Raw genomic sequence first — 14,261 nt, forward strand, 5'->3', positions numbered from 1 at the left:
CACTTAATATCATATACCAAATATGAACGTTATGGAATATTATTGTTCTGTAGGGAATGACCAGCAGGATGAATACAGAGAGGACTGGCAAGACTTACATGAACTGATGCTAAGTGAAATGAGCAGAACCAGGATATCATTATATACCTCAACAATGATACTGTTTGAGGATGTATTCTGATGGAAGTGGATCTCTTCAATAAAGAGAGCTAATTCAGTTTCAATTGATCAAAGATGGGCAGAAGCAGCTACACCCAAAGAAAGAACACTGGGAGATGAATATAAACTGCTTGCATTTTTGTTTTTCTTCCCAGGTTATTTATACCTTCTGAATTCAATTCTCCCTGTGAAACAAGAAAACTGTTCGGTTCTGCACACATATATTGTATCCAGGATATACTGTAACCTATTCAACATGTAAAGGATTGCTTGCCATCTGGGGGAGGGAGTGGAGGGAGGGAGGGGAAAAATAGGAACAGAAGTGAATGCAAGGGATAATGCTGTAAAAAATTACCCTGGCATGAGTTCTATCAATAAAAAGTTATTTTAAAAAATACCATATACCAAGATAAGATCAAAATGGGTCCAAGATTTAGGCATAAAGAATGAAATTATAAATAAATTAGAGGAACATAGGATAGTTTACCTCTCAGACTTGTGGAGAAGGAAGGAATTTGTGACCAAAGAAGAACTAGAGATCATTATTGATCACAAAATAGCAAATTTTGATTACGTTAAACTAAAAAGCCTTTATACAAACAAAACTAATGCAAACAAGATTAGAAGGGAAGCAATAAACTGGGGAAACATTTTTACAGTTAAAGGTTCTGATAAAGGCCTCATTTCCAAAATATATTGAGAATTGACTCTAATTTATAAGAAATTGATAAATGGTAAAAGGATATGAACAGACAATTTTCAGATGATGAAAATGAAATTATTTCTACTCGTATGAAAGGGTGTTCCAAATCACTATTGAGCAGAGAAATGCAAATTAAGACAACTCTGAGATACCATACACCTGTCAGATTGGCTAAGATTACAGGAAAAAATAACGTTGAATGTTAGAGGGGATGTGGGAAAATTGGGACACTGATGCATTGTGGGTGGAGTTGTGAACAAATCCAACCATTATGGAAACCGATTTGGAATTATCGCCAAAAAGTTATCAAACTGTACATACCATTTGATCCAGCAGTGTTACTACTAGGCTTATATCCCAAAGAAATACTGAAGAAGGGAAAGGGACCTGTATGTGCCAAAATGTTTGTGACGGCTCTGTTTGTAGTAACTAGAAACTGAAAAATGAATGGATGCCCATCAATTGAAGAATGATTGAGTAAATTGTGGTATATGAATGTTATGGAATATTATTGTTCTGTAAGAAATGACCAGCAGGATGAATACAGAGAGGATTGGAAAGACGTACACGAACTGATGCTGAGTGAAATGAGCAGAACCAGGAGATCATTATACACTTCAACAACAATACCATATGAAGATGTATTCTAATGGAAGTGGATATCTTCGACAAAGAGAAGATTTAATTCAGTTCCAACTGATCAATGATGGAGAGAATCAGTGACACCCAGAGAAGGAACACTGGGAAATGAATGTAAACTGTTGCATTTTTGTTTTTCTTCTCAGTTTATTTTTACCTTCTGAATCCAATTCTTCTTGTGCAACAAGAGAAATGTACAGATCTGCACACATATTGTTTTTAGGATATATTATAGCATATTTAACATGTATAAGACTGCCTGCCATCTAGGGGAGGGGATGGAAAGAGGGAAAAGAAAAGTCGGAACAAAAGGGAATACAAGGGATAATGTTGTAAAAAAAAAAAAAATTACCCATGCATATGTTTTGTCAATAAAAAGTTATTAAAAAAAAAAAAAAGAAGGGCTTTGGCAACATTCAGAACCATCTGAGTAAATACACTTGTCCCATTATGTGCTGCAGACACTGGTGACTGAACCTAGTAGAGAAATCTATGATTGGAAAGTATCTCACTCTAAAACTGATGCAGCTAAAGCCCCTATAGTAGGCTTAATCTGGCTTTCCTATACATAAAAACTTTCACTCTACCCTGTCCTCATTCAAGTCTAAGATCCAACTGATGAAGGACCAGACCCCACAAAGCAAAGCAGGAAGAATATGACCATGTAGTCATCCAACCTTTTTGGGATCAGGATGTACAATTCATTGTACAGGAAATTCCCTGGGAGGACATTCTCCCTACTCAAGGTACATTGGCATTTCACTGAGAGGGACAAGTGAGACTTTTCCAGAGGCATACCATAAGTCTCAAAAGAGAGACTCAAATCTAGATCCTTTAGACTCTCCCTTTCACTCCTATGACTCCTAGAACTGGTCACATTCCTGAATTCTGCCCCCTCTTTTCTCACTTAAATACAAGAGGCCAATAGCGTTAGTTGACAGCAGGGAGCTTTCTCCCATGCAGTGGAGCCTACCTGTTGGGCTTGATCTTGACAGGCCGGGGCCTTGACTGGGGCACAGGTGAGGTGTAGATCTCCTCCATCAGCTTCCTGCTTATCTTTTGTTTGGGTAGCACCTGGGCTTCATAATGCGTCATTTTATTTTCTACCCCAATCAGATCAAATATAGACATGTCAGTGTCCTAGATTAAAACAAAAACAAAGACTTTATTTTCAAAATGTCCAATAATGACATTTAGTCCAAATGCCATACAGGTTACAAGTCAACCACTGACTTACAGGATGTCACCAATGAAGTGGGGACCATCCCTCATCAGGGGAAACAACAGCACACCCAGAGTGGGCAATGGGCAAACATCCCACTCACCTTCCAGAGCCCACGCTCCAGTGCCTGCACAATGGCGGCAGCAGTCCTGAACTCGAGGGCTTCCAGCACATATGAAGCACCTGAGAGCCTGGGGTCAATGAGGTCAGGATGATTACAGATCCTCTGCAGCTTCATCAAGACATGTAAGACACTGACAAACTGTCCACTCTTGAGAGCTTCCTGAGTTCTGTGAACACAGAAAGAGGATCCTGTCAGTCTTCATTCCATTAGCTGATCAGATTGGACATGAAGAACTTATTTTATTTCATTTGTTTATTTATTTATTTAGTTGTTCTGTGAGGCAGTCAGGGTTAAGTGACTTGCCCAGGATCACACATTTAGTAAGTGTCAAATGTCTGAGTTCACATTTGAATTCAGGCCCTAATTCTAGAACTGGTGCTCTAATCTCTGTGCCACCTAGCTGCCCCTCAAAACTTATTTTAAAAGGCCCTTATTCTAGATTCCATTCTTCCACCCACAATCATGCATTTGTGTCATTCTGCCTCAAAGCTACAATCCTTAGAATGTGGGTTCCCAGCTGGCTGGGCGGGCGCAGAGGGCGGCCCAGGACCACACATGACCACATAGCAGGTGGGACCCTCCACCCATCTACCCAAGCATCAGCTGTCAGTGATGGGCAGGATGCCCTCTCTGGACCAGGCCTCAGCAAGGTTTTGGGAAAGGAAAGACAAAGAAGGAAGTGATGGAGTCCTGCAGGCCTCACCCTGGTTGGAGGATCACATCATCATACAAGGCCTTCTGGCGGTTAGAAAGGCGACACTTTAACACATGCTCGTATTTCTTACTGAGCTGCTTTTCAACATCTCTCTTTGATCTTCGTAAAATAAATGGCTGTATCATCTAGAAAAATACACAACTTTGTTATAGAAATCCTTACTATCCATCGTAATGTGTGAAAGAAAACTAGATTCACATAAACAGACTAGATTGCTGATCTGCTTATATAAGCTGTTATTTAAGCCTGAACACTTCTAGTTCATGGAGAGTGAGTGACTTTGATATCCTACCTGCAGCACTGAACACATCACTCTTGTCACTGATGATTCCTGGGTATCTCACTCTGGATTTGAACACATTCACTGAGGTTCCCAGAACCGGCTAACTTCTTATTTCCTTTTTCACTCCTCTAGTCACTTACTTGACTCTAGACAGACAAAACTTCGCTTGATTCCCTTCCTGATGCTGAGCTTTCTCTTACACTGCTCCCTAAATCTGAAAGAACCATTTTCCTTTATATTTACTAAGCTACTTCCTTTTCTTTTTCTAAGTCTACTCTAGATCTTAGCTCCTTCATTGATTCATCCCTGAAGAGAATAAGGTCAAGGGAGATTCTCATCTAACTAAAATTCTGTTTTTCACACACAAATTATCTTGATTTCTTTCTTTCTAGAAAAGTGTCTTTGGGTCATGTACTATGTTTTCACTTATATACTGTACCAAGGTGGCCTACCCTTTGCAAACCTTAGAACACTAACAATAATCCATACATAGCAAGTGATAGAGGGAGGAAAAAAACTTGACATACTCTGTGCAACCTTATGACAAGTTTATGACAATAATCTTGATTCTCTTCATTAGCAGCTTTCACTGGAAAATCCAAATATGGTCTTGAAATCCCAGGAATCAGAAAGTGCACCATAGTCCACAATTCCATCAAGGTATTATGTAAAGGCGTGTCAATCAGGAGCAAACGATGTTGACTGTGAAAAGGAGGAATAAAACAATTCATTAGTCTTATTCTCATCCCTCAGAAATCCTTCCTATTCTGACAAATATTAGCAGTAAGAAATGGGACTAAAAAAAAAAGCTAACAATCAATATTCTATGTGCATTTTATCAAGTTCTTTAACCGCTCAGTAAACTCTCAGGCCTAATGTTTGATCAGTTCAATTACTCTTAGGAAAACAAATCTTTCAGAAATGTTAGCTTTAACTCTTTTAGCTATTTCTTGACAGAAAAAAGTAAGTTTACAGGACAGGAAGTTTTTCCTGAACCTTCCAGTAGTGCTACAGCAAAAAGTTATTAAACATTCAGAATCATACTTTCACCCCAAATGTGTAATACAGGGGTCCTCAAACTACAGCCATGGTCCAGATGTGGCAGCTGAGGACAATTATCCCCCTTCACCCAAAGCTATGAAGTTTCTTTATTTAAAAGCCCACAAAACAAAGTTTTTGTTTTTACTATAGTCCAGGCCTTTAACAGTCTGAGGGACAGTGAACTGACCCCCTATTTAAAAAGTTTGAGGACCCCTCTTGTACTCTTTTACACTCTAAGATATAAAGCTTGTCTACTTAATAACTAGTTCACCTAACAACAACATTTTTCATTTCTAAAACACTGTTGATCCCAATGCTTTTAAACTGAATTTCATTAAATTTGAGATCTCCAGATAAAGTGTAGCATAGGTATATTTCCAACAGTAACCCTTTCAGAAAACTCTGAATAATTTCCTTTGGATTTAACTTAACCATACTCTCATATATAGAGTATATATATAAATAAATATACAAAAACTAGTCATTTATCATTTCTAAAATTTGTTGTTTGCTTGTTTTTAAATAAAAGCAGGGATTCTGAAATGTGGACATTTGGGAGAAGAAGGAAGGGGAACAGACAAATACTATTTCATTACTTAACTTATATGTATTATTTATATAGACTATTCATCTCAGATTATACACTGTTAAAAGTGTATGAGATAATCTTTATATTTACTATATGATAAAATATAAAAATTGAGCCCTAAAGAAATGCTACAGAAAAGTGTAATTGAAAGGAAATTTGAAGTAAGTATATATTTCAAATGGTTGGCATTTTATCCCCACCTAGTAGGGTGTATTCACACACCTAAATATATATATTTGATGGGAATGTTCAATCACAATTCTTCCAACACCTGTATTTTTGCTTCACTTTTAAATAAGGGGTGAAGAATGGTTTCAGTAATTTTCATGAGGAAAAGAAATACTATACATGTCAGACGGACCTCTGGAGACTGAAAAGTGCCTCCCAGTGTTTTTCTGTCATGTTCCTGATCTGCTGCATTTCATCGACAACCAGGTACTTCCATCTCACTTTGGCAAAGGCTTGGTGCCCTTTAAAGAAGTGCTTGTAGGAGGTGATACATACGTTGAAGCTGTTGGGTTCAGTCCATTCCTTCCAAAAATAAAGTAATCAATTATGAAGCAGACATTCCAGACTTGTAGCAATGACCCTAAACAACATGGCAAGCAGTTCTTTCAAAGGAGACAAATGCTACCACAAAACCTGATGAAGCCAGTGCCTCTGAGGGCACTGATACCATCACTTTAAACTTTTCATTAGAAACCCTCCCAAAGGACACGGACCAAAATTAAAACTGACTAGAGGATTTCTCCAGCTCTTATACTCCCCGGAAAAGAGACAGCCCAACCTCTTTTGGTCATCCATTCCATACTGAGAAATGTGCCCCTGTTTCTAACAAAAGTCTCTCCTTCTGCAATGTCTACTTTCTGCTTCTCTCCTATATATGTATGGTTATGGAAAAGAACTGGTTACTGGAAGGTAAAGAAGAAAATGGAAAAAGCAGATGTGGTAATAAAGAAGAAATACTCTCATACCAAGAAGACAATACCTGTCTCTTTGCTCTAAGTTCTCTTTGGCCACCAAAATAAAGAAGAATCTTCAAACCAGGGCACCAACGTTTCAATTCAAGTTCCCACTTCAATATATGACAAGTCCTAACCACAATGAGGTGGGGGCCCCAGTTACCTACAACAAACACAGAGACAAGGAATGGAATAAAGGTGATAACGTTCATATAAGAAAAATCAAAACATGATAAAATAAGATAAACAGAAAACCCCAATATAATCAAGGTTTTGTTGCTTGTCTAAAAGAATCAACATTTCTTTCAGAAATTTAGAAATCCATATTTTCTAAAAGTAAATTTTAAATATGTATATTTGAAACTCTATAATTTATCTTGTAAATATATAGTAGCTACTAAAAGCAATTTACCTTTTTGATATAAAGAGTACTTGTAGTAAAATCTCGTCGTGGAAATTAAGATGCAGACAATATGTCAAATACCTTTAAACATCAGATTTACTTACCTTCATTACACGCGAGATGTGCAAAAAAGGCAATAACCTGCACCGTCTTGCCAAGCCCAGCATCATCAGCCAAGATGCCATTGAGATTCTTCCTGTAGAGTTTGGCTAACCAGTCCAGCCCAATCTTCTGGTACTCTCTGAGAACCCCATATAATAAGCATGGGGCAGTGAACTTTACCTATTCAAGAAAAGAAAAAATAATCCCACAATTTCTGGTGACTACCTTTTTTTCTTTTTTAATAAAGGAAAAGCATAGATGCTTCTCAATTTAGTTCAACAGATACTGTTGGCTTATATATTTGAAAAATGTCACAACTAATCTCTCTTTAAAAATCAATCAACTGACAAAGCGAAATGATACTTGTTCAGAGGAGCGAAGGGTTGTCCTCGGACCTCCATGAAGGATTTAACAAACACCAATGACAGTGCTTTATTTCTAGCCGTCTATGCCAGCCTGCCAGCCGAGGAGCCGGACTATTCCTGCACCGGCCGCCAAACCCCAGGCGTACCGCGGTTGTGATGCGGGCGCTGCCCTTGGGTAACAGGGTTTCTGCGGCCGCCACCACCTCTGCGATGTCTCTGGCCTGCTTCTTGCCAGGACTGGCCCTCTCCGCCCCTCGATACTGCCCAGTGCTGAGGAGCGAATCTATGACCACGACTTCCTTCTTTTCTCCGGCACCGGTGGTCTCTTCTGGGTCTAGAGAAGATAAAATATGATACATACGTGGGTCACTGCTTAATAAGGACAATGAGCTCTGCCATTTTAAAGTGCCTCACAAGAACTTACATGAAATTTAAGTATTGAACTTGCCTGCTGAAATCCAAATCTAAACAATTTAGGTTTCAATAAGACGTTCCTCCGCCTGGGCGTGAGGTGGAAAGCAGAGGTCTGGGGAGCTGGAGCTGACCGCCGGGAGCCAAAGCAAGAGCGGCCCCTCCAGGGCCCCCAAGCAGATCTATGCCAACGGCCCAGTTCTCCAGGACCCACTGCCCACGAGGTTTTCTTGGCAAAAATGGTTCCCCATTTTCTTCTCCAGTGGCCCGAGGCTAACCGAGGTCAAGGGCCTGGCCCAGGGCCCGCAGCGGCTCCGCATCGGAGGCCTCTGGGTTCCAGCCACCCCCGGCTTCATCCCCACTAGAAGGTCACGTACCTTGTAACGCACAGAGATTATTCTACACCTGCATCGCCCAATTAGCGCGACCTTCTTTAACCACGCCATTTTAAGAACTAAAACAAAATTTTCATTTAGGCCCCAATTGTATCTGACTCTTCATGGCCCCTCTGGGGGTTTCTTGGCAGAGATCTGGAGAGGCTGGCCTCTTCCTTCTCCGGCTCATTGCACAAAGGAAGAAACTGAGGCACAGGGTGACGTGGCTCGCCCAGCATCACCCAGTCCAAAGGGTCTGAGCCGGCTCTGACCTCAGGCAGGCGAGTCTTCCTGACCCAGGCTCGGTGCTCTGGCGCCCCCTAGCACTCTTGTGGAGGACCTAAGCAACTCGGCTGAGCTGCCCCTGAGGCGGGCCCTGCCTCCCTCCGGGCCGCGCCTCCCTCCGGCCCTGCCTCCCTCCGGGCCGCGTCTCCCTCCGGGCCCTGCCTCCCTCCGGGCCCTGCCTCCCTCCGGGCCGCGCCTCCCTCCGGGCCGCGTCTCCCTCCGGGCCCTGCCTCCCTCCGGGCCGCGCCTCCCTCCGGGCCGCGCCTCCCTCCGGGCCCTGCCTCCCTCCGGGCCCTGCCTCCCTCCGGGCCCTGTCTCCCTCCGGGCCCTGCCTCCCTCCGGGCCGCGTCTCCCTCCGGGCCCTGCCTCCCTCCGGGCCGCACCTCCCTCCGGACCGCGCCTCCCTCCGGGCCCTGCTTCCCTCCGGGCCGCGTCTCCCTCCGGACCCTGCCTCCCTCCGGGCCGCGTCTCCCTCCGGACCCTGCCTCCCTCCGGGCCCTGCCTCCCTCCGGGCCGTGCCTCCCTCCGGGCCCTGCCTCCCTCCGGGCCCTGTCTCCCTCCGGGCCTAGCCGGAGGCTAGGTGGCCCCCCACAGAAACTGCCGCTGCGGTCCTCCCTCCTCCCCAGCAGGAGGGCCCAGGGGGCACAGCCCACCAGGGTTGGGGACCGGGGACTTTGCCCTTTCCCCCGTGCCGGGAGCATCTCCCAGAAAAAAGGGGGCTGCCTTAGCTGTGGCAGAAAGCGGGTAGGAAGGTAAGTCTAGGTTCCCCAGGAAGTCTCTGGATCGTTCCAGTTAGAAACCCTGCCATTCTCCTTCATTCAGAAAATCACCCTTTTTTGCACTGAAAGCCCTTCATGGTCTGACTCCAAATCACACACACAAAAATTTCAACAACAGGCTGTGAAAATATAATGATCAAGTGCCAGTATAAGTAAGAGCTATGACGACAGCCCCCTCCAGAAAATATTGGGAAATAAGGTCATAGAAATACAAAGAAATCAATAAAATCCGTAAATCATTCCCCAGCAAACACAACCTGGCTCTGGACTCTCCCTCCAGGCAGATTTCACCTTCTTCTGCTTGGTGTCCTTGGAGCCAAACAAGGCCCTTGGCTGACGCCCATCCCCGTCTCCATCCCATCCCCTTGCCTCTCTGCAGCCTGCCAGGAATGCGCTTCCTCTTCAGCTCCACTGCTAGTCCCTACCTCTCTTCAAGCCCAATCCAACGGTGCCTCCTATAGCAACCTTTTCCTGATTTCCCCATTCATCAGTCAGGCAACAAAATCGTGCCTGCCCTCGGGAACCATAGATTCTATTGACAAGAAACATCATGTATCAGTACAAATTATATGCAAAGAATTTCTAGGAGGTAAGGACACTAGGAAGAAAATTAATAAAGGCCTTATCTAGCTAAGAGATTGGGCTTGGGCTGATTCCTTAAAGCTAGAGATTCTGAAATTGAATCTTTCTTTGGGGGGGGGGTTCCCATTTTGTTTCCATTTGTCTCCAAGTGTCTGGCACTTAATAAATGCTTACTGAATTAGGCTGAAAAAAGTTTTACTGGATTTGAACTTAAATGATTAAAATAAATGATCCTATATAAAGTAATTTATATACTCCTGGCAGAAACACACACACACACACACACACAAAACTATTTTATTAGTTCTGGATACAAATGATTATTACAACTTTCTAAAAGAGAAAAATGCAATGTCTTTTAATTAAATAATATATTAGAATTTACCTTCTTCACTAGTAGTCTCTTCACTGTCACATACAGACTGTGGCCATTTGAAACTTCCCACAAAAGCACCTTCATATAACTTGACTAAATCATCCAAAGGCAATTCAGCTGAAGAATGCCAAAAGAAAAATGAGGAATCATTCACTTACATTGCCTAGCACAGTGATACAAAAGTAAATCAGAAACATTTCTTGGCAGACTTTATTTTTAGGCACATTCATTGGACTAAAAGAACTATGGAATTAAAAGTCAACTCAGAACAACCACTTTCTTTCTAGTCTTAAAAGTAATATTTTCTATTTTTTTCCAATGGCATTATGGGAAATTCGGGCATTTTATAAACAATGATTAAGCCAGGAAAGAAAATTTAACATTTTATTAAGAGATTTTTGGAAAGATTCACTACCTGGTTTACATACATGTCACTGATCACCTCAGGAATTTTAATTTGTCTTTATGAATGTTACTAGATTAGTTCTAACACTCTCCTGATTATTTCTTACTTCAAGGACAGATGATGTCACCCTGGACCCTGCCTCAACTCATATAAAATATACCCCCTTTAGAGCAGAACAGGTCTTCAGAAGTTGCAGTGGCCACAAAATTCATGAGCCATTCCAATGAAGAAGCAGAAAAACCCCTTCAAACTTAGCTAGGCTGGTCCTCAGGCAACACAAATAAAAGCTATCATGGGACCCATACTTTCCAACAAGGAAAGACTTCCCCCAATTATGCTAATGATATATAGTATATGGAAATCTGTTCAACTTGCTTTTATCCGAATTATTTGTGATTTCAAGGGGGGAAAATATTGAAAATGAAATCAAATTATTTTATCCATTCATTTCTTCAGGGAAGAAGTAAAACGGGATTTACTGAACATCTCATCTCCTTAAATATTTGCTTCTAGACGACCAGCACTATAAAAACTATAAAAATATTTCTTTTTCAAGAGATTATTACTTCCATATTCAAGAGATTATTTCTTTTGTCAAATAAATTATTATAGGCAATGGTTTATTGCTATCTATTGTTATAAACAACTGCTATCAATAGTGCTAGGTCTTTTTTAGGGCATTACAGTTCAAATGGACATGAATAACAAAATCACTGGGGCAATTCAAAAACAAAACTATGATTAACTCTAATCACTCACCTTCTCGGACTAAGCGGCACAGCTCTGCTTGATGGTTTATATTTGCCTCTTTTGATTCTTGTTCTTCAATTGTCTCCTCCTCATCTTCCACTAAACACAAAAGAAAACACTGAGTGTAATTAGACTACTGCTCTAACATTATATGATTCTATGAACCCATGTCTACACTAGCAAGAGATTTTCTTTTCCTCATATTTTTAGGAAGGAGATTTGGGAGGGCAAGAACTCTAGATTTGGCATAATAAATGTATCTCAATGGAGAACAGTGCTTCTATGGGGAATAGTTCACACCCAAAATTACACCTGAACAATGGCATGACCCAGCAGCACGGGAAGAAGTAAAGACTATAATACAGAGGTACACTGAGAATAAATAACTTAGCTCATATGAATCTTCAGTTCATGAAACTGAAGATTCTTATTTAGGAGTACTACATTCAAGTGGCCATTTTACATACAAAGAAATAAAATCTTATTTATGAAGACATGTAATTGCATATACATCTTAAACACAAAAGATATAAAATTCAAAGCCTAAAATATAAAACCATTTGGGAAAAAATGGTTCTTGACTTCTCTGCTAAATTAAAATTCTAAAATCTACTGTCTTGTGCCTGAATTCCCAAAGAAAACATTTATTCACATTCACTAAGCTTTGAAAGATAACTATATTATTTCTTTAGGCTACAGAGTTCTCGTTATTAAGCAAACAAAAATGAGATTTAAAACTAAACCGGAATAAAGGTTCTGATAAAGGCCTCATTTCCAAAATATATAGAGAACTGACTCTAATTTATAAGAAATCAAGCCATTCTCCAATTGATAAATGGTCAAAGGATATGAACAGACAATTTTCAGATGATGAAATTGAAACTATTACCACTCATATGAAAGTGTTCCAAATCACTATTGATCAGAGAAAGGCAAATTAAGACAACTCTGAGATATCACTACACACCTGTCAGATTGACTAAGATGACAGGAAAAAATAATGATGAATGTTGGAGGAGATGCGGGAAAACTGGGACACTGATTCATTGTTGGTGGAGTTGTGAACGAATCCAACCATTCTGGAGAGCAATCTGGAATTATGCCCCAAAAGTTATCAAACTGTGCATACCCTTTGATCCAGCAGTGTTACTACTGGGCTTATATCCCAAAGAGATACTAAAGAAGGGAAAGGGACCTGTATGTGCCAAAATGTTTGTGGGAGCCCTGTTTGTAGTAGCTAGAAACTGAAAATTGAATGGATGCCCATCAATTGGAGAATGGCTAGGTAAATTGTGGCATATGAATATTATGGAATATTATTGTTCTATAAGGAATCACCAACCAGGAAGAATACAGAGAGACTTGGAGAGACTTACATGAACTGATGCTAAGTGAAATGAGCAGAACCAGGAGATCATTATACACTTCGACAACAATATTGTATGAGGATGTATTCTGATGGAAGTGGATTTCTTTGACAAAGAGACCTAACTGAGTTTCAGTTGATAAATGATGGACAGAAGCAGCTACACCCAAAGAAAGAACACTGGGAAACGAATGTGAACTATTTGCATTTTTGTTTTTCTTCCCGGGTTATTTTTACCTTCTGAATCCAATTCTCCCTGTGCAACAAGAGAACTGTTCGGTTCTGCAAACATATATTGTATCTAGGATATACTGCAACATATCTAACATATATAGGACTGCTTGCCATCTTGGGGAGGGGGTGGAGGAAGGGAGGGAAAAAATCGGAACAGAAGCAAGTGCAAGGGATAATGTTGTAAAAAAAAATTACCCTAGCACAGGTTCTGTAAATATAAAGTTATTATTAAATAAAAAAAAAAAAAAACTAAACTGGAAGTAAATTTTGATCCTTGATTTGCATCATATTCTAGCATTTCCAGGGTTTCTATTACCTTATCACTGTACTTGTAGAAGAAACAAGAATAAAACAATGTATCAGTCAAGTCAAAAATATTTTTCCCCATACCCAATCTGTCACCTTTAACTCCTTCCTTTGGTCTGCCAGACCAGCTATGTCCTTCTTCATTTCCATTTCACCAAAACCTTCACTTCCTGCCCCACCTGTCACTTTTGGTCATTATCACTGGTATCACTGATTTCAATCTTTCAAATAATAAATATAATCTACATGTTCAGGCCCAGTTTAGCTTCAAACAGCTTTTGGGGTATCACTTTAATCGAGCTGACATAGATTACTCTGATATGTGAAAAAAAAAAAACATCCCAACTATAGTGAATATTAGGGGGTAGTGAGAAATGTAAAATGAGTCAATTATGATCAAGATAGTGAAGGGTGTGGATATCAACCCCAAAAGCTTATCTTGAAATTGTATAATGAAGGTAATCATTCTAAGAGTGTCCTGAAGAAAGATTAAGGAAGGTTCCTGCTTATTGCTCCTCCTTCTCACCTGTCCTCCCCTCCTCTTTCCCAATCTTCCCAATCTAAGTAAAACTAGAACATATCCCACTTTCCTCCAAATAACAGTCTTTTAATCATCCCAATCAATCAGTTCTTTGAACTCCTATTGTAATTTCAATTAGTTTCATAGTTTAAGGTGGCATTGTTCTCTCTTTATTTCATATGTGTCAGTTTTATCTCCTTAACTAAACTTTAAATTCCTGAAAGATGTCTTAAATTTCTTTCATAAACATATCTAGTGTATTACTGAAGCATTTGAAAAAATACTTACTGAAAGACTTACTTAAAGAATAATAACAATGTTCAGTTCTTCCTAGATTAGGAAGAGCCACCACTCTGGCACTGACAATTAAAATATTTCTCTCCTGCTAATACTTCTACAGACTAATAAACAAAAGTTGGCAGGAGAAAAGATGGTGGCACTATGCATGCCAAATTATCAACTAACAAAAAAATAACTATCAAAACTGATCCTTAATAATAATTTTTTTTTTACCCTATGAGAGAAAATAGAATATTTTATACTTGAATGAATGGAAAAAAACAAA

At 40.3% G+C, this 14,261-nt stretch overlaps 1 protein-coding gene across 2 annotated transcripts in view; it reads right to left on the reverse strand.

The window, feature by feature from the left end:
• The window catches only part of LOC127545356 (E1A-binding protein p400-like), a 135,537-nt gene that overhangs the window by 51,705 nt on the left and 69,571 nt on the right, over positions 1–14,261 (reverse strand). For both annotated transcript variants that reach the window (XM_051972580.1, XM_051972579.1), the window contains exons 13-22: positions 11,280–11,369; positions 10,124–10,231; positions 7,454–7,641; positions 6,945–7,122; positions 6,464–6,600; positions 5,837–6,006; positions 4,373–4,547; positions 3,551–3,687; positions 2,827–3,013; positions 2,475–2,641 (exon numbers count right to left, since the gene is read on the reverse strand). In XM_051972580.1, coding sequence (XP_051828540.1) covers positions 2,475–2,641; positions 2,827–3,013; positions 3,551–3,687; positions 4,373–4,547; positions 5,837–6,006; positions 6,464–6,600; positions 6,945–7,122; positions 7,454–7,641; positions 10,124–10,231; positions 11,280–11,369 — 1,537 coding nt within the window. The remainder of the gene's footprint in view (positions 1–2,474; positions 2,642–2,826; positions 3,014–3,550; positions 3,688–4,372; positions 4,548–5,836; positions 6,007–6,463; positions 6,601–6,944; positions 7,123–7,453; positions 7,642–10,123; positions 10,232–11,279; positions 11,370–14,261) is intronic.

This window comes from Antechinus flavipes, chromosome 1 (genome assembly GCF_016432865.1).
Source record: "Antechinus flavipes isolate AdamAnt ecotype Samford, QLD, Australia chromosome 1, AdamAnt_v2, whole genome shotgun sequence".
NCBI lineage: Eukaryota > Metazoa > Chordata > Mammalia > Dasyuromorphia > Dasyuridae > Antechinus > Antechinus flavipes.